This window comes from Abrus precatorius, unplaced genomic scaffold (assembly GCF_003935025.1).
Source record: "Abrus precatorius isolate BTA unplaced genomic scaffold, Abrus_2018 Scaffold2, whole genome shotgun sequence".
Lineage (NCBI taxonomy): Eukaryota > Viridiplantae > Streptophyta > Magnoliopsida > Fabales > Fabaceae > Abrus > Abrus precatorius.
Window position 1 is genome coordinate 26,299,316 of NW_020874362.1, and position 23,347 is coordinate 26,322,662.

Sequence of the window (23,347 nt, forward strand, 5' to 3'; positions counted from 1 at the left end):
AATAATTGAGAGAAGTATCTAAACTGTTCCTTTCAGAGAGTCTCCAACATGTGGAAGGCGTACGGCAAGATCATCCAAGTTGGGGAAGCTTTGAATGCTCAGACCTTTCTCGTTTGCCAAATGCAATAGACATATGAAGCACAGATGAGGAGAGATGTCACTAATGTTTGCAGCAGCATTGCATTCGCTAGGAAAGTCGGCCAATATACTCCTGAAAGATACGGTGTCTTTTTGACCCTTCAGAATAAATAAAGGGTCAAAAAACAATTTAATGCAAGAATTAGAACTTTAAATTCAACCACAAAGAAAAAGTACTTAAATTGATAATCTACTTAGACATAGAACAGTAATGAAAAAAATATACAGCGTTAGCAATGGAACATAATCCTAAAAAAGGTTGAAACAACACAATATCGCAAAAAAAAATGTAGCAATCATTTTATTTTAGTGGGGCAAAACCAAAAGGGAATGAAATGTTTATAACTGGAAGACAAAATTATATACAAGGCATTCTTAAGAAATAGAGAAATTTTGACATACCTGAAAAGGAAGTTTAACAGATTCTTGAACGTGGTCCCAAAGTGTAATTTTAAGTGCCTGAACATCAACTTGTTTGGAAGTCTTGTCATACTGGACTTCAATTTTATTGACCTTTGTTATTTTAAAATAAAAATAAACTTCAGCTCTAAATGAAGAGGAATGTGTATATAAAAGCCGTTATCCTTTCATTAGTTTGTACAATATCTAAAATAACATATCTAGAGCAAGTGTAGATTATTTAACAAAACCCACCTGACGAGGCTGAGTAATAAGAGTGTTGGAGTCCTCCATGTCACTATGAAGATCACCTTCATAGTCACCAGAGTCGTCCCCACAAACACTTCCATTATCCCACGAAGGGAACGATTCACACTCATTGTATTGATCTCTAGATCCATCTGCAAAAAAACACCGGAGCTTGATATACAATCTGGTGACAACGAAAAATATTCTAAATGTTCTCTAAATTTGAAAACTACATGCACCCACATTTACCTGAGAACCTTTTTGTCCTCCTCCCAAGACACTAAAGAAAGAATAGAAATCGTCAGATATAAAATAAATATTGCTTCAAACCAGAGAGCACACTGAAACTCATCCTTGTATCTTAAAGAAACTACCTTCACATTAGGGAGAAGAAATAACTTGACAAGATCCTCTGGCTCATAATGGCAGTCCTCTGGAAGTTTTGTATTGCAAGGCAATCTGCTTTCAGGAAGCAGTAACGATTTGGGATTCTTGGGAAGAGAAAATATATCTAGCATTTTCTCCTCAAGAGAATTTGTGAAATTTAAATCAACTTCGGCCTGTTTCTTACTCCTTGGCTGCCTAGTTTTCACAGTCGACCCATCTTCAGATATAGGATGAACCTCTGAGACTACAATAAAGATTCTCCAAAAATTACCATACTGAATTACAAAAAACATATAAGTATTACAATCTTATCTGGCCTCTAAACCCACCTTTGGATCTTCGATACTTCCAATGATCGGGACCTGCCCATGCGTTTTGTTTTGAACTAAAACCCAGACTCAAAAATAAATAGCCGTCAACATTTTCAAATCTGTCATCCATATCGCGGTCTGGGGAAGGAAATGCCTCATTTTCCTAAAAGATTTAGAATGTTATAAAAACAAAGGCATCATTAACTTGCTAAAATATTTAAAGAATATTTTTAAAAGCACATTCAAGACAGTCATAGATGTTTCCATGACCAATACAAAAACCTGAGGGTAACTAGGAAAACTTGGATCTTCATCATTACAGTCTAGATCAGCAACAACTGTTTGATCGTCGTGATCATCACTCCAGGATGTGCAGTTTTCATATTCTTCTTTGTCAAAACCTTTTTCACCATTAAAAGCAGGATCAAGATCTGCAGCCGAATTCTGGTCATGAAGTTGAAAATCAGTAGGCCTTCTATTACTTTCATCAAATTGGTTTACTATAGTCCTAAGAGTTGGAGAAATTTCATCCTTCACACGCAGGTCCAATACCATCTGCTCAATACAATCTATAAAGAAAAGTAAGCCACCATTATCCACATTAAATGTGTCCTTTTGCAGATGTAACAACAGTTTCACCAGATTTTTCAAGATGCAACACACCTCTGGCAAAAGAAAGATCGACAGTATCTGAAAAATCAGGTTGATTTTGGCTTGTCATACACTTAGCAGGCACTTCTAGTGAATCAAAGAGCACCCTACATCGACCATATACACCAAGATTATTCATTAAAAGACCCTTGGCTCCTCCTTCATCAAATTTTGCTGTTGTCTGGCGATAGAGAGGATCTACAACAAATGCAGCTGAAATACAGAGAGTAATATATACATTTTCAGCACAAACTCCTCAACTCCACACCCCAATCAAATAATAGAAATAGAATAGGATTTGAGATCACCATCAAACTTCTTTACATTAAGAACCTCAAAAGACGATTCCAGTGTTGACAAAGGGGACAACTGCATGAACAAAACTCTTAAAACTCAGAAAAAAGTTTCATTAGCAAGGCAATTCCAGAAATCTAAATACCGCAGACCTTTTTGTTCGTCTCTTTCTTGCCTTCTTCATGTCCACTCTCAATATTAGCACCCTCCTGATTAGTGTCTGACAATTGTGACTTAGCATTAGAATTTTGAATTAATTAAGAAGTAATAAGAACAAAATATGTTTCACTAGAAATACTACAATAAGAAAGAAAAACAGTCTTCCATAGCCCCCACCCACAATGCAAAATAAAAGTATAAAAAAATAGATAAGAAGGTAAAATTTGCATTAGGCTTGATAAAAGGGTATTTAAACTATAACCTTGCTCATCAGCTTCTTGGCCTGCTCTATTCATCCCACCGAGAACTTTATATGCCTCGGAATGTACTGAATCCACCCTTAATGAATAAATTTTGACTCCAGCCTCAAGAGTGCAGCTTGCCTGCCCAGACAAAATTTCGATGAATATATACATTCTACACAATCATAACATTTCCTCCTAGTGTTATTACTGTGAAAATGATATTACATTCACCCATAATTGCAAATACATACACAAAGAAGCGACTCTTCCGCATAATATAGTGATTGAGTGCGCGAACCAATTTAAACGCACGTGCCATTGCATTTGGATTTCTAATTATTGCATATGATATAACAATTTGCAGCAAAACCCTATTTAACAAAGTTATCAAACTTCGAATTAAACAAAACGTACCTTTTGAAAATTAGTCTCTGCATCATCTTCTTCCTCGACCTTAATAATATCAGTGAGGTGATCAATCAAGTTCAACTCCCACGTGTTTTTCTGATTAATTTTCTGCATACACGTAAATTCACAAAAATAATTAAAAAATCTCAAACGGGATTCGAGTGGCGTCCAAGTGGAATACGAAATTGTCGTTGTTGTTTTACGTTTTCGCTGGCGAGCTTAATGCAGTTTTGGAACAAATCAAGGATCTGGCGTTTGTTTAGGCAGGGATCGGAATTGGAGTGAAGAGGTTGGGAGAGGGCGAGGCTCTTGCGGCGGATAGCGGCGGCACGAGCGGCGCGTGCCTGGGCACGTTCGAGCTGGTCGTCGTTGGAACCCAAGAAGAAGGGGCTGGTTGGAGATTGGATGCGGAGCCTCTGCTTCTGACCCAGCGTGGGATTGGGGCTTAGGGTTTCGGCCATGGAAATTGGAGGGCAAAAACGATGATAGGTTTTGGTTCGGAAGTGAGAACGTCGGAATCAGAGAGATCTGTGGGAGACGGGAATGCTTAGAGCTTTCCCTCCATTTCTGTTATTTGAATTGGTAGTTCTTCTTTTCCTTTCAAAAAATAACATCACGTGTCTAAAAATCAACCAGGCCTCTCTGACTATATTTTTTTAAAATGTTATAATTTTTATTGAAAGTTATATAAAAAAAATACTTATTTTTAAATTTTTAATCTATTTTAACATATTTTTAATAAAAAAATATAAATTATCATTTTCTTAATACATATTATTAAAATTCTAGTTAACATATTTTTTAATCTATTTGATATCTCTCTTACCTCACATAAATTCAAACTCTTGGGCAAATTAAATAAAAGAACAACCCCACATTATTATTTTCGTTTCTCTACGTCCAAACAGATAATTCAAATAGAGGAACTTTTTATTTTGAAGTATCTTTTTTATTTAGGTTTGACTCAAAATAAAAATAAATAAATAATTGTTATAATTAATACCTATTATCATTGAATTCATTAAATACATGCATATTTAATTAACCAATGTTTGGATTAACGAGTAGAGTTAACCTCTAAAAAAATTGTTGGTCAAAGTTCGTAGCTCATAAGCCATTTATCATACCTAAACCATCCAACACTAGTTCTCTTATCGTACCAAACACAAAATGTCCCTTTCTTCTTGATGGGCTTCACATCACACTATACTCAAAATCCATCCTTAACACTCTGATTACTTTACTCGTCTGTTAAACTCTTAAATCATTATATCGAGTACGAAATCTTAAAATATATTCTCACATCAAATTATTATTTTTTCTTTTAGTTTTAAAACTATTTCTTTGTGTAATATTCTACATTTTTAAATTACTGTGACATACAAAATTTTATCATATGAAATATTCAATATACTTAATTTTATATTGCCATCAGTTCGTCCTTCACAACACTTCAACTGAGTCATTCATGCAAATGCTTTAGATAATCAAACATAATAATCGTTATTGAATAAAAATTAGTATATCACAGAAAACAGTATTCTTATTGTTAAATAACTATTAAAACGCATATCTTAAGAAAAAAGATGTGTTTCATTATTAATAATGAGAGTTCTACTTTGTTGAATAAAATTAGTAAGTTTCTTCGACATTATATAAATGTTTTTAAATTTGAGTAAAAATGAAATGCCATTATTATTAAACAATGGTGACATCATGTACTTTAAAAAATGCATTTAATAATATATAAGGATAAAATTATAAAAAAAAAGTCACTACAAAAATAAGAATTTGAAACGAAGAAATAAATTGAGAAAATAAAATATGTGAATACAAATTAAAACAAATTATTTTACAATGTTTAATATAAGATGTCAAAATTCAATTTCAATTGAAAACTGACTAAAATTAAATAATAACATTTAAGAAAAATAAAAATAAAATAAAAATCAATTATCCTTACCCTACCTTATTATTCAATTCTTATACCATATTATATTTTTTTTCTTATCATATATTCACTGCCCTGAATTTAAGCTTATCATAATTCAATTATAAAATTTCAAGCATAAGACCCCCAATCAAAGTCATATTTCCATCAATAATCAATAATCCAAGTATTTAGACATACGTGTCCATTCCCCCGTGATGCATTATTTATATTAATTGTCTTTGCTCCAAATCAAATACAAAGTAGTTAGCAACACTACAAGAAAATAAAGAATACAGAAACGTGTCAAGGGCAAGAGAGTAATTTCGGCCGACACTCCCTACGCATATTCGACTCTTGTTTGTTTGGGTTCTCTCTCTTCTGGTCCATTGCTTATTAATATTCTCCTTTTCCAGGTTTGGTAGGCGGCACCTCCAAATCGGACTCTTCCTTTGTTCTTCTTATTCTTTTTTTCCAATTCCCTATTCCTCAATTTATCCAACACCTTCTCCTCAAGTTTCCCGAAACACACATAACTAAAATACGTTCCTTAACATCTGCCACTCTGGTCCGTTAAGAAAGGAAAAGTCCACGCACCCTTTTTCCCTCCCATCACCCATCATTGAAAATCACCCCAAGTTTCGTTTTTGATCTTCTGTGGTTGCTTCGATTTCAATTGGGTATTGAGAATGTTTAACGGTATGATGGATCCCGAGTTGATCAGGATCGCTCAGGAACAGATGAGTCGCATGTCACCCGCCGAGTTGGCTCGGATCCAACAACAGGTATCTTTTCTCCCCCTTGTTCTGTTTTGTTTTCTGCAATTGCGTTTGTGGATTTGTCGCATTGTGTTGAACCAACGCTGATTCGCCGTGAATTCAACCCTCTCAGATGCCCCTTGTTGGAGGAGAAAAATTTTGTTGTTTGATGAAATTCTTCTTGTGTGTGTGTGGGGGGGCGGGGGGTTGTGATTTGTGTTTCCCTTTAAGCGCCTAGATGCGCGTGAGATTGAAAGTTTAAATCTTCGTATAATTTTGGTTTCGCTGTGTGAATTCTTTTAATGTCCGTGTTTTGTGGAGATTTAAATCTGAACGGGAGAGTATGAAGTGTTTGGGTCTAAGATAAGTGTTTTGGTTTTGTTTTTTGATGTGAAAGAGCATGTTTTGGTGTGTATAGGATAAGTGTTAATTGTGGTTTTGTGCAATGTTTTTGTGGGATTGTAGATGATGTCTAATCCGGAGCTGATGAGGATGGCCTCGGAGAGCATGAATAACATGAGTGCTGAAGACTTTAAACATGCTGCTGAACAGTTAAAGCATACACGTCCCGAAGAAATGGCGGATATTGGTGAGAAGATGGCCAATGCAACACCTGATGAAGTAGCAGCAATGCGTGCCCGTGTTGATACCCAGATCAAATATCAATTAAGTGCGGCTGAGACGTTGAAGAAGCAGGTGAGTCCTATAGCATGAAACTTCAACTGGCAGTGTCTTTGTGAAACTTGAATCATAAACCACAGGCATTTTTTTAATCTTATATTGTTGAATTCTGTGTGACTGGGATGAATCCAGGTTATAGAGTAAAAACCTAGATTGTCCACTGAAAAACCAAATTATGATGCCTTGAGGAAAATCCGTAAATGAAATTACACTTGAATAATATGCTTCAGTTCATTTGAATGTGATCGGAAAATACACTTGCTGTTATTGCATCATAAGACATGATTGTTACTCTGTCTATTACCCTGATAACTGATTATAGTTTTTCAATTTCTGTAAGACTGGTTGGAGAGTCTACCATGCGCCTTGATGAACTAAAATTAAATTTTGCAGGGAAATGAATTTCATAATCAAGGAAAATTCAGTGATGCTCTGAAGAAGTACATGCTTGTAAGTAAACATTTTGTGGTTGGTTAACTGTCTGTCTCACACGCCTCTTTCTCTTGATCATCCATGTTTGGAGGAAATTGTTACTTTTTTGTCTATTACATTCTATTACATTCTATTACATTATTTTCATTTTTTCATATTCTAGGCTAAGGAAAACATTAAAGACATTCCATCTTTCCAAAGTAGAAAGCTTCTCTTGGCATGCTCTCTCAACTTGATGTCCTGTTACTTGAAGACAAGGCAGTTTGATGAATGCATAAAAGAAGGTTCTGAGGTATTCAATATTTCAATATTCCATTTCTTTAATAGCCTACTGCAATATTAAGTAGTGGTATGATAAGTACCTTGGGAAACCTATACCACAAAAGCTAGTCATTGTAGTTGGAGAGATCAAGGCCTAATAAATTCCATACTAGCTACTTGAGTCCCACTCCCATACTTTGCAATTGGATCCTAACAATAACATGATATCATGAGGAAATTTAGCAGCCAGAGAAGATTAGAAGGGAAAATTATGTCGTAAATGTATTATATAAGGACATAATGCTCCCATTTATGATGCTTATGTAAAAATGCAAATACTGTCTTAGATTGTAATTTGCTGTTATATCAAGTTCCTTGTTTCCTCGTACAAGTGCATTAATGTGTTTTATATATGGTAGGTTTTGGCATATGATGCAAAGAACCTTAAGGCTCTTTATCGAAGAGGTCAAGCATATAAGGAACTAGGTCTACTAAGAGTAAGCTTCTTGTGACTCAATTAACGTTTTGACATTAAGGTTGCTGTTGTATTTAGTTTATATTTAATTCCATTCTTTGTTTTTTTAGGATGCTGTTACTGATTTAAGTAAGGCACTTGAAGTGTCCCCTGATGATGATACAATTGCAGAGCTTTTAAGGTGTGATCTTGCTCCCTTCCACATACTTGCACGGTTGCACCTATCTTAGAAACAGAATTATTTATTGATCTACTCATCACATATATCACCCATCTGCTGTTGTAATTGATGAGTCTCTGATTATGATTTATGAGTGATTTTTCATCAAATTCTACTATAAAATAAATCAATGTAAACAATGGATTGTATCCTGAATGAAGTAAATCTGTGATGTGTTTACCATTCTGTTTTATTATTATTATTATTATTATTATTATTATTATTATTATTGAATCTTGTATAAGCTATAGTAAAGGAATTGATATATTGGAAGTAAGCTAATATGAAATGCTTATTTCAGGGACACCAAGGAACAGTTGGCAAAGGAAGGTGGTGACTGTGCACCTGGAAGTATGTGTTTTTCCCATTTATTTTCTTTTTCACCTTTCACTTTGCCTATGCCCCTTGAGCTTTATGGTTCTAGTAGATGTTAAATTTAAGTTGACCTTACTGGCATTCTGCACACAGGGCTGGTAATTGAAGAAATAACTGATGAAGTTGAGGCTGTACCTTCTGGAAACAACAGAAGCCCTTTGGAACAATCAGTGGTTCAACCAAAAAAATATGGTGACTCCTCTGAGAGTAGCAGTACTACTAACAATGGAAATAAAAAAACAAATGCAGACAGTTTAGATTCATTGAAAAAAGATCCAGAAGCTGTCAGGTAATTAGCATTTCTGTAAAAGGTGCTGGGCACATTATGTTTCTTTGTTTTTAATTAATCGTGGTCTATAAAAGATTTACATTCTTGTTTTTTATTCTATAGATCATTCCAAAACTTCATGTCAAATGCTGATCCTGCCACACTGGCTTCTTTGAACACTGGACAATTCAAAGATATATCTCCAGATATGATTAGAACAACCTCAGACATGATTGGTAAGATGTCACCTGAGGAACTTCAAAAAGTGCTTGACATGGCTTCTTCATTTCAAGGGGACAATCCATTATTTAGAGGAGGTTCCCCTGCTTCTCCTTTGAACGCTGGATCAATTCCTCCCAATGTGACACCTGACATGTTTAAAGCTGCGAGTGATATGATAAGTAAAATGCCTTCAGATGACCTAAAGAAGATGTTTGAAATGGCATCCTCACTGAGAGGGAAAGAATCTATGCCATTGTCTGTAGACGAGATTGAAAGAAATGTTTCCCATTCAAACTTCCCATCATCAAGTACTAATGCTTTTGGGGAATCAAGTGCTCCACGTAATGCATTTTCAAATATGAGAAATTCTTCTCAATCAAACTTCCCTTCCTCAAGTACTGATCTACAAGAACAGATGAGAAACCAGATGAAAGATCCGGCTATGCGACAGGTACACATTTGTAATACTTGTTAATGAGACAAAATGATCACTAGCCTTCTCCACCTACCTGTATGGAATAAATTCAGTCAAGTTCCCTCTATTTCTTTTCATATGTTACTACGAGTAATTTCTAATTAAGTTATTCCCCCTTAATTTTGTACCTGTATTACTTTTTAGTTGTCACTTGTCTGAGATTTGCTTATCATGTGGTCATGTTGTGTTTTTTCTGACAAGTCGTGCAAATGCTCTATCTTGAAACATTTTTGTCTTCAGTATATTATACATGTTTCCTTCTCTTAATTTTTTAGTTTATGTTGATTTGGCAGATGTTCACGTCAATGATTAAAAATATGAGCCCAGAGATGATGGCAAACATGGGTGAGCAATTTGGTGTCAAGCTTTCGCCAGAAGACGCAGCAAAAGCTCACAAAGCCATGTCATCCTTATCACCAGAGAGCTTGGATAAAATGGTATCTTCATCTCCAAACTCTACATATATTCTTTTAGTTTGTATTCATCAATAAAATCTTGTACCTAAGATGAGGATGGTAACATGGAGGTGTGGCAATACTAGAAAATGAAAGATAAAATGCAAGGGAAAGCTGGAGTAGCTTATAAAACATTCAGCTGCAAGATAATGAACATTTTCACTTTGTCTTTGCAGATGCTTTGGGCAGACAGGATTCAAAGAGGAGTTGAATCTGCACGAAAGACGAAGAACTGGCTGCTAGGGAAACCGGGCATGATCTTTGCGATATGCATGCTCATTTTGGCTGTCATTCTCCACCGGTTGGGCTTCATTGGTGGCTAGAATAAGGGGCAGGCATTATATGAGACTCCTGAAAGGTTCAACCTTCAAACTCAGGCATAGCCTTCTTTTTGTGGTTAGATGATTGAATGTGTTGTCTCAGCAAAGTAACTATGAAGAGAGGAGGGGACATACCATTGGTTATTTGGAAAGCAATGCCAAATTGGCATCTCATTAGATATGTATGTCCAAATTGAGGAGGATGTGATGGGCACTCTTTCTGTAATATATTTGCTTTTGAGTTGTTTGCCATTTAGCATTGGCAGTGACCCTACCATTCAATTAATCCATTACTTTTTGTCATTCTTAGGTCCTATCTCCTAAACCTAGTGCTTCAAACAGTCAGCCACCTTGCTTCAAGGTTTGGGAAGATTCTTTCTACGTAATTTATAAGATTTTACAAAATTCTATTTTTTGTTTTCCTCACATATATAAAGCTATTAATTTAAAGATCTAATTTTAACTCTTGTTTGAATGTAATATGCTTTATCTAATCATTTGGCATTACATTTTTTATGATAAACATTGTTTAATGGTTAAACATTTTAAACAATAAATTCCTACATGGTTAGATAGTATTGTATAAAAAGTTGTGTATACTATGAATAAAAATTAAAATTTTAAATAAAAAGCTTTGATTAAGTACAAAAAAATAATTATGAGAATTGTGTATAGGATATTAGGATGCTTAGAGTTGTGTATGGTTGTCAATGGTCAATGAGAATTTACCTAACAACGTTAATAAAAGGTTTGATTCTTGCTGGTAATTCTTTAAGAGGCTGAAAATTGGACAGTTTCTGCTCTCTAAACATCTTTGCATCACAACGCTGTTCTTGGTGTTAGTTAATGCAATTACACATTTGGTTAATTTCTACTGATTGTTTTTTAACTTTTGTGCAACCAAAATTGGTGATATTTCGTACTAATGTTTTTTTAAAAGAAAAAAAAATCTGTTACGTAATACCTTCAAACATGGACTAAAGTGACCACTAATTCCCCTTTCAGTCAATTTCCGACTAAGCTGAGTCGTGATTTCGTTGGTCTTCGCCGAGTACATGACAATTGTTTTCTGGTCATTTGGGGTGGCTGTGGTCCCATGTTTGCTTATCAGTTATCAGGCTCTATGATTCTTATTTAAATGACCAACTCACACTATAACTAGATAATAATACCAGTGTTTTCAGGTAAATAAATTTTAATTTCTCTTCTTTTTTTTAAGTTATTTGTTTTCAATTTATTAAAGTTTTGTTTGATAGCTGATTCTTTGAAGGAAAATAATTACGTGATTAGTCTTGTTTAAAAGATTTTATATGAAAAAAAATTTATAAACTTTTTGATTCTATATTTTTAAATTTCTTCAATTTGAGAGATTTTGTATTATCTTCCTTCTTTACTCTTTAAACAATTTTTTCCTCATCTTTTCAGACTTTTAAACAAATCCTTTGACACAAAATTTAAGTTAGTTATTTCAATAATGTTGGTATTATTTATGGACTAAAATTACATTTTAAATTTGATAATTTATAATTATCTTAAATATAAATATTTTACTAAAATTAAACTTTAATGTTAATTAAGAAACATTACTTAATTTTTGTTGTAAAGTAAGGCTTTATTGTTATTAATTTATGGGATAAAAATAAAATAAGATAATTTTTATCTTATTTTAACATTTATTTAATCAACAGAATGTGATAAATCTATTTTATGTATTTTTTTTCTAATATAAATTTTACCTTGTGAAAAAACTCAAGTTAGCTATAAATAAGGATAATATATATTTAATTTATTATTTTAATACACATAAGATATAAAATAATAAAAAATTATTATACTCTTATCATATTCATATTGTATATATAATATGATAAGAGTATAAATAAGGATACAGTATATCGATTTTTTAATGACCTTACTTGATTTGAAAAATAAAATTAATGTGTTATCTTTTGTGTTTTGACACATAATCCTTTTTACAATTGATTTTTTCAAAGATCATGTTGTAAGCAGGTTCCAAGATACATGTTTCAAATATTTGACTTAAGTTTTGATCTTTTCTTCCTCTTCGCCTTACAAGGCACACTCTTAACATTCTTAATATTATTTTTTTCTCACACTATTGCCTCAATAACAATATTGGATTGAGAAAAATCTAGTTTTAACTTAATGCCTGATTACCCATGAGAATGTCCAATAATCAAGTCATTAGATTTGCCTATAAACTCTTTTTGTATCGCATCCTTGTCTCCATTTACTCCTTTGTCAATAACACTAAGTTGACATAATCTTTTATCAGTTCCTATGTCCCGCCAATTCTCTTACTCATAAGTTTCGACCAACAATGGCCTAACTTGGTCAACCTCATTTTCAAATGCATCCTCATCTAATTGCACAACATCTACATTATAATTTGAATTCTCTCTCATTCGCGCATCTGTTAAGTTCTCCATGTAATTTATTTCATACTTTCAAACTCTCTTGATATTGTGCAATGTCTGGCACAAAATCACCTAAATTTTGTTTTCAATAATCCAACCCTTTTCTCCCTCTTCCGTGCTCTTTACACCACCTTTGGTCACTATTTTTTCTTGGCTATGCTTCCTGCCTTTATATCACGACCCTTCTCACCATCATTTGAACTTTCATTCTCTAAAGCATCTAAATCCAATGAAGAATCGTCATAACTCTCCGATGATGAAGTGTTTGAATCATGATACCACCACCCTCCTTGAAAGAATTCTTCCCCATATTCCTCGCCCATCTGAATTTAGAGCACAAGATCATTAACATGAATCCTTAGATCTTCGTTAATCAGTACGTGTTTGAGTCCGTAAGTGAACTCTTGCAAAATCCATACATCTTTGGGACGTCGTATCATCATCCATGCACACAAAATCTCTCAACAGTAACATTATCTTTCAAAAGAATGTCTCTAATTAAGCATTATATGGCATGTTGTATAAATAAACCCATGTTGCCCTATTAACAACTACTATACGAGGATGCTACCAATCAATGGTATAAAATAGCTTAGACAAGCTTTCCGACCCTCCAATTTCAATAGAACTATATTGTCACCCATGATAATGGCCTTGACATTTAGTATGGATTCAAAGTCAACCACACTATTGAGTTCTTCTTACCCATCTAACCTTTCCACTACTGAGTTCTTCTTACCAATCTAACTTTTCCACTATCACTTTACAATACCTTTCAATCATATCCTGATCAACATAAAACTCTGACAACACTATTTTTCTTAGGTATTTACATCACATTCTTGTTTGGTCCTCCAAGAACATCATTCTCCTTCACCATATGCTTTGGCATATAATCCCTTGTTCCTTCAACTTGAAAGATTAAAATAACGTGAACTTCACCTTAACAATAAAATTGTAGTGTTTATATAAAATTCGTCTCACACTGTAAAAGAAATATTTGCAAATTTTGTATGATTCAATCAATTAAAATGATATTATTTCATATCACCATTCATTTTCATTTTTATTTAAGTGTTTTTTAAATTTTTTTTTCCTTGTGTATCATATTATGGTCATGGTTATTGGAGTCATTGTAGCATCCTTGGTACTCCCTCTCTCCGTAATTTTTTTCCCCTTATCTGCTCAATTTTCTCAGAATTTTGGAATCCTTGATCCGCATTTACAACTAAAAAAGACATAGGCTTTTGAATAATTAAAAAAAAACAATAAAAGCATATTTATTTAATTTACTTTTTAAAAACAGTTTTTAATTTTTAAAAATAAATTGTAGTATAAATAAAAATCTGTGTGAGCATTTCCTTTTTTTTTATTAACAAATGGCATATATTTTTACATGCAGCAGAAATTTATTCCTACATATTATAGTAATGTAGTGAGCCAAAAGAATTATTTAGTGAAAAAAACTCAATTATCAGATAACTAGGGAGAAAAATGAATCTATAACCAGTTGTCTACTAAAGCACTTTATGATAAAAATATATAGTTACGTTATATCTTCTTTGATAATTTTTTATTATTTCGAAAAATAAATACAAATTAAAAAGTATATATTTATTATATTGAAAATATAAAAATATTTAATATTTCCATTTAATAATTTAAATATATAAATATAAAAAAATAAAGAAATTATAAATATCTTGATGATAGGCATGGAGTGATTCGGATCATCACGGTCCATAGAGCAGGGCCACAGGTGTTATTATCCGAATTTAATAGATGATTGGCTACATTGGTTAGTGACGTGGAATCGATAAAGATGCAAGCTATGCAAAAATCTTGCCGATTTTGAAATTATTAAAATAATTTACTGACTTAATTGATTAAACTAAATAATTAACTTCTTGTATAACAAGACTTTACTAAATATATGTTTAGTTGAGTTATTTATTTAAAGGATATAAAAAAAACGCTATTTATATAAACATTTCTTTAGTCTTGTTCATTAATTTGTCTTTTCTGCATGAGAAATGAATATTTTTTCAATGAAAACTCGTTTAGATAATTATAAGACAGTTAGGTAATTGTATTAAAAAAATTATAATTCAGAAAAAATATTTAATTTTTTCATTGACTTAAAAACTAAATTCTAGAAAAATATAAAAAAAATGTAACGTTTCTTAAAATATAATCTATTTTAAGAATAACTTTGAGTTGTTGAATATAATTAAACTAGATATATGAATTAATATAGATCATATAATATTTATTAAAAATATACTTTATATTAAAAATATGAATATTATTATTTTTAATTAAGTCAATCTACTTTGATGTTAAAACTCATGCCAGCCTGGTTTGGGAGACTAAATCAATTGATGACGTAAGTCTTACTATGCAAACAACCTAACCTTACAATCAAAGTTGGCATTCATGATTTTACAGTCAATCTAAAATCGAGATATTACATAGAAGATCAATAGTAGTATGGTGGTAGTCAAACTCTGCTCTTATTGAACTTATAATATAATCAAATAATGAATCTGACTAACTAGTATTCTTATAGAAAAACATTAATTAAAGAATAATTATTATTTTTATTAAAAATAAATTAAAATCATAAAAATATAATAAAATATTTGTATTTCTTTAAAAAAATTATTAACTGCAATTCATACGATCGAATTTAAGTATTAAAAAATAAAAATTCACTAAAAAATATATTTATTATATTAAAATTATAAAATATGATAATAATTTTTAATAAATGACTATTATTAATCATTTAACATCAATTTTATTTTAATTATTGAATTAATGGTATAAATTAAAATTTTCTTAAATAATTAAGCTATAACATGAAATTCAAAAAAGAAAAAAAATATCCGTGTTACAGACATGTTGAATTTTTTATATATAGAATTTGAAAAAAATATATATATTAAAATATGATATTATTTTTAAATTATAAAATTATAAGTTTTAAAAATATATATATATTAAAAATTATCACTAACAATATTTTTGTATAAATCCAATAAAACAACGAAAAGTTATTAAAATTTTAAAATTATTACCAATAATTTTTAAAAAAATATTAAAAAATTATAAAGAGTTAAAACTTGTCAATAATAATTTAAAAAATTTAAAAAGTGTTAATAAAAATATTTAAAATAATAATAATAATTTAAAGTACTAATTGATATTTTTGGACCAAAAATCATCATTCATGCTTTTTGAAAAACTTTCATATTTTTATCTTTTTTTAAAACATGATATTTTAATATATTTTTTCTGTATATAAAAAATCCATGATAAAGTTAAAAGTTAAATATTGTTTTTTTAAACATCTATTATAGCAAATAGTTAAAATTTTCATCTATATGTTAAATTAATAAATAAAAAATTTTAATTAGTGTATTTAAATAATTATTTTTATAAATAAAATCAGAAAAATGTTATTAGAATTAAAAAAAATGATAAAATATATTATTTTACGGTACTTAAATTGTGTACTTCTTTGAGTTGTTCTAGAATGGTCAGTAGCTGAAACCATTGTATATTAGAAACGCGTGCACTACTGATAAGTCTCATCGTGTGTGAAATGGGAACACGTCTCAACGGTTACCGTTCTCAATTCTAATGTCTTCAATTTCGCTTTGTTCTAATTTCTTATAGCAGTTAGTTACTATCCCTTCTTCCAAGCACAACCACCATTTTCATCTCTATCTCTGTTCCATTAAAACAAAAACCGTTTTACATGAAAAAAATTCTCAATCCAATCACACACTCTTTCTCATTCATTAATATCGTTTTCAATTAATGACTCGCCAAGTCGTCGTCGTTTCGCAGCCGGCGCATAGCCACCGGCGGCGGGGCGTCGGCGAGATGACCGGCGCCGCCGCCGCGGAATGCGCCGCCGTGTGCTGCTGCTGTCCCTGCACAGTCCTCAACCTCGTCGTGCTTGCCGTGTACACTGTGCCCAAGGGCCTGTTTAGGAAGGCCATGGACAAGAGACGACGCCGTTTGATCTCGAACAGCAAGAAAAACGAAGTCGTTTTATTGCAGCGGCAGAGGTCCAGCAGCACCGTCTCCACCGACATTCCGTCGGAGGAGGCGTACTTCGCGACGGAGCCTGCGGCGGCGGAGAAGTTGGAGAGCGTGGCGTTGGAGAAGGAGATGTGGGCCCGGTTCGCGGGAACCGGGTTCTGGCGGAGCGAATCTCAGCGCCAACCGTACCTGTAAAAACCGAACCGATCTTGTAAATAAGATAAAAGAGGATTGAACCGGTGTCGTAATGCGAAGCGCTTCAAGAGGTCGTGGGACACGTGTTGAAATGGTGGAGAGTGGGAGTTCCTGGGAATCAGGGATTCGGCGGAAGCTATGTTCGTGTGATTGGAAAAAAGCCAAATGAGACAACGTGTTTGGATTTTTATTTTGCATTGGAGATTATTTTAGTTAGAAACACGTAGGAGAATTGTAAAAATATGTAGTATTTTTCATTAAACGATTTAGTCCAATTGTTCAAAGTTCAAACATGATAGTATGGAATTATAGAACTGCTGTTTTGGAGTTTGGAGAAAACTTTTCTAATATTGTATAAAGGAATATTCCCTTGTACGTTTTGTTTTTCTGTTATTTTATATCCGTATCTGTTTGTGTGCATGGACATGGATCTTAATAATGATTATTACAGTTATGTTTCATGAAATAATGAGTGAACAGATAATAGTAGTGCTAAAGGAAAAGAAAAATGGTGAGGGACATTGGATTTTACAAAAAATCTTAGAAAGTTTCAAAGAGAAGTGTTCACTTATGGCAGTTGGAGATAACTAAGTGAAAGGAAGCTAAAAAATTTGTGCGTAGTTGTTGTTGAACATGTCTTGGCATATAGCAGTAGTATTCCATGCTGGAAATATGGAGGCTAAATGAGTGTGATGGTTTACCAACTCATTCAGAATTACCAAAAGTTTTTACGTGTCCCATGTGTTCGCAAACCATAAGTTTCTAAGATCCAATCAGGTTCTTGCTGTTTTGTGTTATCCTCATTATATTTCTTTTGTTTTTGCAGCCAGTAATTGGTGGAGGTGGAGGCAGTGGAAAGAGAGAGAAATGAGAGGAATTTTAGGTTCAATCCATCTAGTACTAGTATTCTTATGCTAATTTGGAAGGTTATTTTCACTCTGTTATCATGCAATTTGTGATTTTTGTGTTCCTGTGCAATTGTCTGTTGTTGAGAATGATGCTGATCTTGAAAAGCATTTTATCCCGCACGTAGCTCAAGGTAGCTCACACTTGACTTTCTGGACCGTTTTAATATTTAGAAGCTGATACATGCATCGGCAAGGCTTTTAATTTTCTTCACTTTACATCTTTAGAAAGTTCGTACAGGAGATCTCCAAGTACTCAAGACCGAACAGGACCATCAGAATTACAGTCATCTTCGGAATCTCTGAAGTCTAGGCTAAATGCAGTGTCAATGGTGTATTGAATGAAATGATAATTCCATATACCATGTTGGCGTAACACCATTTTTCCTTTAAAAAATCTAAACCCTGTTTGTTACTTTTATCTATTGTCTTTCATTTACAAATGTCTATTTCCAGGATCAAATAACCAGCATTTAACTAACACTGAAGGTGACAATCGTTTGGGACAAGCAGCAGGTTCTGCTTCAAATTACTAATATAGAAGGAATTGCATCAACTATGATCGTTGTATCTAATGGTCATTTATTATATTTCCGACATTAGAATAACCCCTCTCATTTAATATGCCTTGTATGTGTTTGTGCACACAAGAAATGATAACGTTATGTTTCATACTGGGTATGTAAGAGAGCTAAATGAGTTAGCGTTATAAGTTAGTTTTCATCGTTTGGATGGATAACAAGAATTTGGCATGTTGTGATAAAAAGGAACAAATATTACTTCCTGATTATTGAGTTCTCCTTTAGAGTCATTTTATTTTGAGATCCTTTGACTTTCATTTATTGATTGTGAAGGGATAGAACAGAAAAACTAATTATCCATGTCGAACCTACCGGCATGCTCAGAGAAATTGCGGCATATATTAGCTTTGAAGGTGAAAATTTTGTGATTGCAATTTAGCAAGGCTTAGAATGTTATTTTTGGCCCTTGTCATCACGCGTGTCTAAAACCCATTAGGAGTTGAAATTTGAGACTAAAAGCTACTACAGTAAGCATGCAAGTCGATTGTGTTTGAAGTCCTTCAAACTTTTCCCATGCCTCATTGTTTGATGTTCAACAACAACTTGTTTATTGGTTCTAAACTTGGGACCAACAGGGAAGATACCATAATAACATGCATGTTGCAAGCTTGCAGGAACATTTGAAGCTCTCAAACTTTGCCGGAATGCTTCTCTATGAATTGTTTGATGATCAACATCAACTTGTTTGATGGTTCTGAGTTGGGATCAATAGTGAAGAAGCCATGTTGTTGTCCTTCAAATTCTACATACTCTATATCTTTACCCCACTTCTTAAGCCTCATTGCGTAATCCTCTGCCCTGTCTCTAAGCAAATCGCTTCCTCCAGCCACTACTAGAATTGGGTCTAGATCAATTGCTTCAAGGCTCTTGTTCATTGGTCCAAACGGATTAGCAATTGGGTGATCAGTATTGTCCCCAACGGGTATAGAAAGCCTCCAAAACCTGTTCAATCAAGACACACAAACCCTTCACTAGTTTGCAACAAAATAACAAAACAAAAATGATCCAATGCACGCCAAAATTTGACACTATTTTTACATTCGTTTATACCTATTAATTAAAAAAGTTGAACCATTGTTAATCTATGTAAACATGATGCAAATTTAAACACACTTCATCCAATTTACCAACCTATCAATAAGTTCTAAATTGAGAAAAGCATCTTTAGGTCCTTCAGCTTCGGACTTGGTACGGATAATTCCACCAAAGAAAGGCCCCAATAGAACATAACCCTTGACCCGAACTGGCGCCAACTCTGGCGACCCAACTCCAAGCCGAGCCGCCAAATGGTGAGCCATGTTACCACCAGCAGAGTCACCCGAAATGAACACGCGGCTAAAATCAGCCACATCGCTCAACCAGGGATCCGGTTCATTACTCACAGCTTGGGCTTGTAGCCACTTAACAGCCACAAAGCCATCCTCAATCGCATCAGGGAGCCGGTTCTCGGGAGCAAGCCGATAATCCGGGGAAACTACAACGGCTCGAAGCTGAGAAGTGAGCCGGAAGCAGTAGTTTTGACAGTTAGGCCAAGTACGCGAGCCGATGCAAAAACCACCACCGTGGAAGTAGAAAAAAACGGGAAGCTTGGAGCAGGATGAGTCGGCTGGCTTATAGAGCCGAAGTTGAAGATCATGGGCAGGGTCAAAAACAACGTCTTTCCACAAAACGGTGCCATCGTCAGAGACATGAACGTTGAAGCTTGAGCGTGAAGAGCGTACTATGGAACCATCACTATACACATGCAAGACACCACGACACTCATCCACTAAGGTGGCCTTGCAATCAGAAATTTTGGACATTTTTTCTTCTTTTCGTGGAATAAGCAAATGAAACAGAAACAGTGTATTGAAGTTGTGGTGCATATGTGAGGAAAAGTTGGCAATATAAAGAGAGAGAAAAATGATGAAAAGGAGGAAAAAGAGGTGAATGACAATGATCGATGCATTGTCGCGAAGAAATGGCGTTTTCTCATTGTGCTTGCTTTCTAGACTTGTGTATGCCATGCAAGACAAAGATGGCGGGTTTAGTCTTTGTGTGGACTGTCTTCACGGATGACTCTACGTTGTTTTGTGTGGCTCTTAGTTGTGCATTTTCTTGTTGGACTCCATCATGTAAATTAAAGTAGTCTTGTTTAGTTAAATATTAAAGTGCTTAATTCACTTTTATGTTAATCACGTTTTCTTTAAGACGATTTATAATGTAGGTTATGAGTTTCTTTTTAATTTTTATAATAATATTCAGTTTTTTTTTAAATTATGGTTTTTCAAAAGTGAATGACAATTAATGATCAGTAGGGATTTATTTGAATTTATTTTACAGATATAATGATTCACTTAAAAATTTAACAAAACTTACTGTAATTTACCTATAAGATAAAATATAAGCTCCAATTTGATTAATTAACCACGGCTTACACAAAAGCATTCTAGAAGAAAAAAAATCAAAATACTAGAAGACAAAATTTCACCTAAACAAACCCTACCCATACATGAATTAAAACAAGTGTAGAAGTCCATTTTCACAAAAAGTATAGAATATATGTTAAGGAAGTAACACTTTTTATTTTCCTTCCCACACGACATGTATTTTTTACGAAAGCAATCGCATGTTCATTTTTTTAATTTAATAGAATTAATTTTAAGCTATCAAATGTAATAGAAATATATTTTAATATTGAAATTAATTTTATCATAACTTTTTTAATTAAAGCTACACTTTCGTTTAAAAAAGTAAAATTAATTTATTTACGATAAATAAAATAAATAATAATCATTACATGACATTGATCACGGTATCCAAAACACAAATACAAATTCACAAACAAAATCATAAATTAAAAAGAAGATCAAATAAATTTTTATATAATAAATTAAAATTAATTTAAAGATGTTAAAATTTCCACAAGTTAGATAAGATAATTTTTTTAAAAATTAATATCCATAAATTAATTTTAAGTATTGTAAAAGGTTTAATTTATTTCACTTTTTAACTGTTTATACATTTTTGTTATAAAACTTATCTAAACTGCACCTAATTGAATTTTAATGACACAAAATTCTCTTGTCACGGGAATACATATCCTTCTCATTGCATTCATCATCTTTGCAGCAGTGAGAAGGTTCATAATTCTTATCAAACTAAAAAATGTTAAAAATAAATAAGTTAAAAAGACAGCCTTCAGGTACACACAAGTTTTTTTTTTTTTTTAGAAAAAAAACACGCACGTTCACACAAATTTATGTGATAATTGACGATATAAAATACTTTATACATAGTTTTTTTTTTTTTTTTCATGTATATAGTTCTTATGAGCACAACAACAAAATGGAGGCCCACTCATCAGCGTACAAATCTGGACACCCATTAAGATTCAATAACAATCTAAGTTAATTAACCAATTGACAATTTTGTCTGAAGTTTCAAAACTTTTAGACACGGTCTTGATAATTTTGAAATTCAAAGAGAGTAAAAAATGTAACTTAAACTTTTGTCAATGAAGAAAAATTATAAGTTTCTATGAAATATAACAAATGCATAATTATATATGAGGTAAGATTTTCTTACACTAGTTTAAATTTAAAAATTTTATTTAATTTAACTATTTTATTACATTTGATAAATTATAATTTATTACTTTATTAACTCTTAAATATAAATTAAATAAAATATTTGAATCAAGTGTAAAATTTTTTAAATTTATACCAGTATAAAAAATTATCTTTTTTTTATTATATATTATAATATATCATATATGTGGGTTTAGAGGAGATAAGACACGTTTAGATATATAAATCCACACACTTTTATAAATAAATTATTCAAACTTGGATCTAAATTCATTTAATAAATAAAAGTTTAGCTATCTTGAATCTCTATATATATATATATATGGTAAGTATATCATTAGTTACATTTGAGCTTAATTGTTAGTATAAAGAAGCAGAATCTAAAGTATATATAGTAATCTGTTTGGAAATTTAACCAAACTGTAACAAAATATATAAGCTCGAAATTTGACCATTAGCTATGCATGGTACAGAAGACAAAAAATGAAGAAGACAAAAAAATACACCTAAACAAACCCATATGTTTTGTATATAAAACAAGTGAGACGTCCATTCTCACAAAACTATAAAATACATATTAAAGAAAATAACATATTGAATTTGTTTAATCATCCAATCACAAAAACAAAAGCAAGCACACTCGTTTTGACGAGGTGTTTTGTTTGATAGCAAAGTCAAGTCAATATAGTCCACAATACCCTTCATTATCTCCCAGGATTTTAAGTTTTGGCATTAATTTTAGAAGGGTGTTTTGGTGAATTCAAACTTTTCGTAATTATATTCCATGCCAACTACTTAAAGATATGCCAAAGTCAAAAATTATAAATACCAAATACTGAAATAATTTTCACTAAATGATTATAGTGCCACCGACAAATTTCTAGGGGCAAAAAGCAGCCTGCAAACTTAGAATTTAGCTCATTTGAAACAATAAAAAATGTAAATATTAATTAATTACTAATTTGAATTAAGTATTTTAATAAATTTAATTAGTTTTAGATCAATAATAAATGATTTTATTTATTTTTTACTTTATATGTTTTTTATTATTTTTAAAGAACCAAATTCGCACACATGATCAGCAAGGGAAAGGAAGCCAAAATAGGCATATATGGTCTTAATGCTTTTCCCCAGAAGTGCCTCTCTCCTACCAAACTATTGAGGGATACACAAAACCAAACTCATTTAATAATGTGATAAAAATCATTGTTAAATATACAATAATGGATTCTTCTTCCACTCACTCACCGAATTCTGATTATAGAATTACGTTCTTATTCTTAATCACTTCCACTTGTCTGTTTACGAGCCAAATCTATAGTCAATTCATTCTTTATGCGACTAATTATTAGCGCAAATATGTAACCATAACCATGACATAGCCATTTTTCACCCTCGTTTTTCTTCATGGCATTTGCACACTATTATCATCGTTATGTCTTAATTATATATACATCGAGATTGTGGTTGATTTAGTAATCGTAAGCAACTTT

At 32.4% G+C, this 23,347-nt stretch overlaps 4 protein-coding genes across 5 annotated transcripts; 2 read left to right on the top strand and 2 right to left on the bottom strand.

The window, feature by feature from the left end:
- Positions 1–18: 18 nt before the first annotated feature.
- Positions 19–3,702, bottom strand: LOC113859726 (condensin complex subunit 2). Its single transcript, XM_027492429.1, has 13 exons — positions 3,445–3,702; positions 3,248–3,349; positions 2,845–2,971; positions 2,582–2,649; positions 2,444–2,504; positions 2,148–2,348; positions 1,767–2,053; positions 1,503–1,647; positions 1,161–1,417; positions 1,030–1,066; positions 793–938; positions 541–651; positions 19–237 (listed from the first exon to the last, which is right to left on the bottom strand). The coding sequence occupies exons 1-13, from the start codon at positions 3,700–3,702 to the stop codon at positions 19–21; spliced, it is 2,019 nt and encodes a 672-aa protein (XP_027348230.1).
- A 1,815-nt stretch (positions 3,703–5,517) lies between these two features.
- Positions 5,518–10,578, top strand: LOC113857986 (outer envelope protein 61). 2 transcript variants are annotated; one of them, XM_027490355.1, is made up of 11 exons: positions 5,518–5,956; positions 6,395–6,625; positions 7,004–7,060; positions 7,206–7,334; positions 7,723–7,800; positions 7,889–7,959; positions 8,300–8,349; positions 8,467–8,662; positions 8,765–9,314; positions 9,632–9,775; positions 9,970–10,578. In XM_027490355.1, the coding sequence occupies exons 1-11, from the start codon at positions 5,861–5,863 to the stop codon at positions 10,114–10,116; spliced, it is 1,749 nt and encodes a 582-aa protein (XP_027346156.1). In that variant the 5' UTR covers positions 5,518–5,860; the 3' UTR covers positions 10,117–10,578. The 2 variants fall into 2 exon arrangements, with proteins under 2 accessions (XP_027346156.1, XP_027346157.1); XM_027490356.1 differs by having other exon boundaries at positions 5,566–5,956; positions 9,865–10,000.
- Positions 10,579–16,117: 5,539 nt separating this feature from the next.
- On the top strand, positions 16,118–17,086 carry LOC113858964. Its single transcript, XM_027491777.1, has 2 exons — positions 16,118–16,833; positions 16,871–17,086. Exon 1 carries the CDS (start codon positions 16,377–16,379, stop codon positions 16,797–16,799), a length of 423 nt encoding a protein of 140 aa, XP_027347578.1. The 5' UTR covers positions 16,118–16,376; the 3' UTR covers positions 16,800–16,833; positions 16,871–17,086.
- A 1,445-nt stretch (positions 17,087–18,531) lies between these two features.
- LOC113858789 (probable carboxylesterase 15) lies at positions 18,532–20,321 on the bottom strand. Its single transcript, XM_027491541.1, has 2 exons — positions 19,417–20,321; positions 18,532–19,227 (listed from the first exon to the last, which is right to left on the bottom strand). The coding sequence occupies exons 1-2, from the start codon at positions 20,289–20,291 to the stop codon at positions 18,915–18,917; spliced, it is 1,188 nt and encodes a 395-aa protein (XP_027347342.1). The 5' UTR covers positions 20,292–20,321; the 3' UTR covers positions 18,532–18,914.
- Between the last annotated feature and the right edge of the window lie 3,026 nt (positions 20,322–23,347).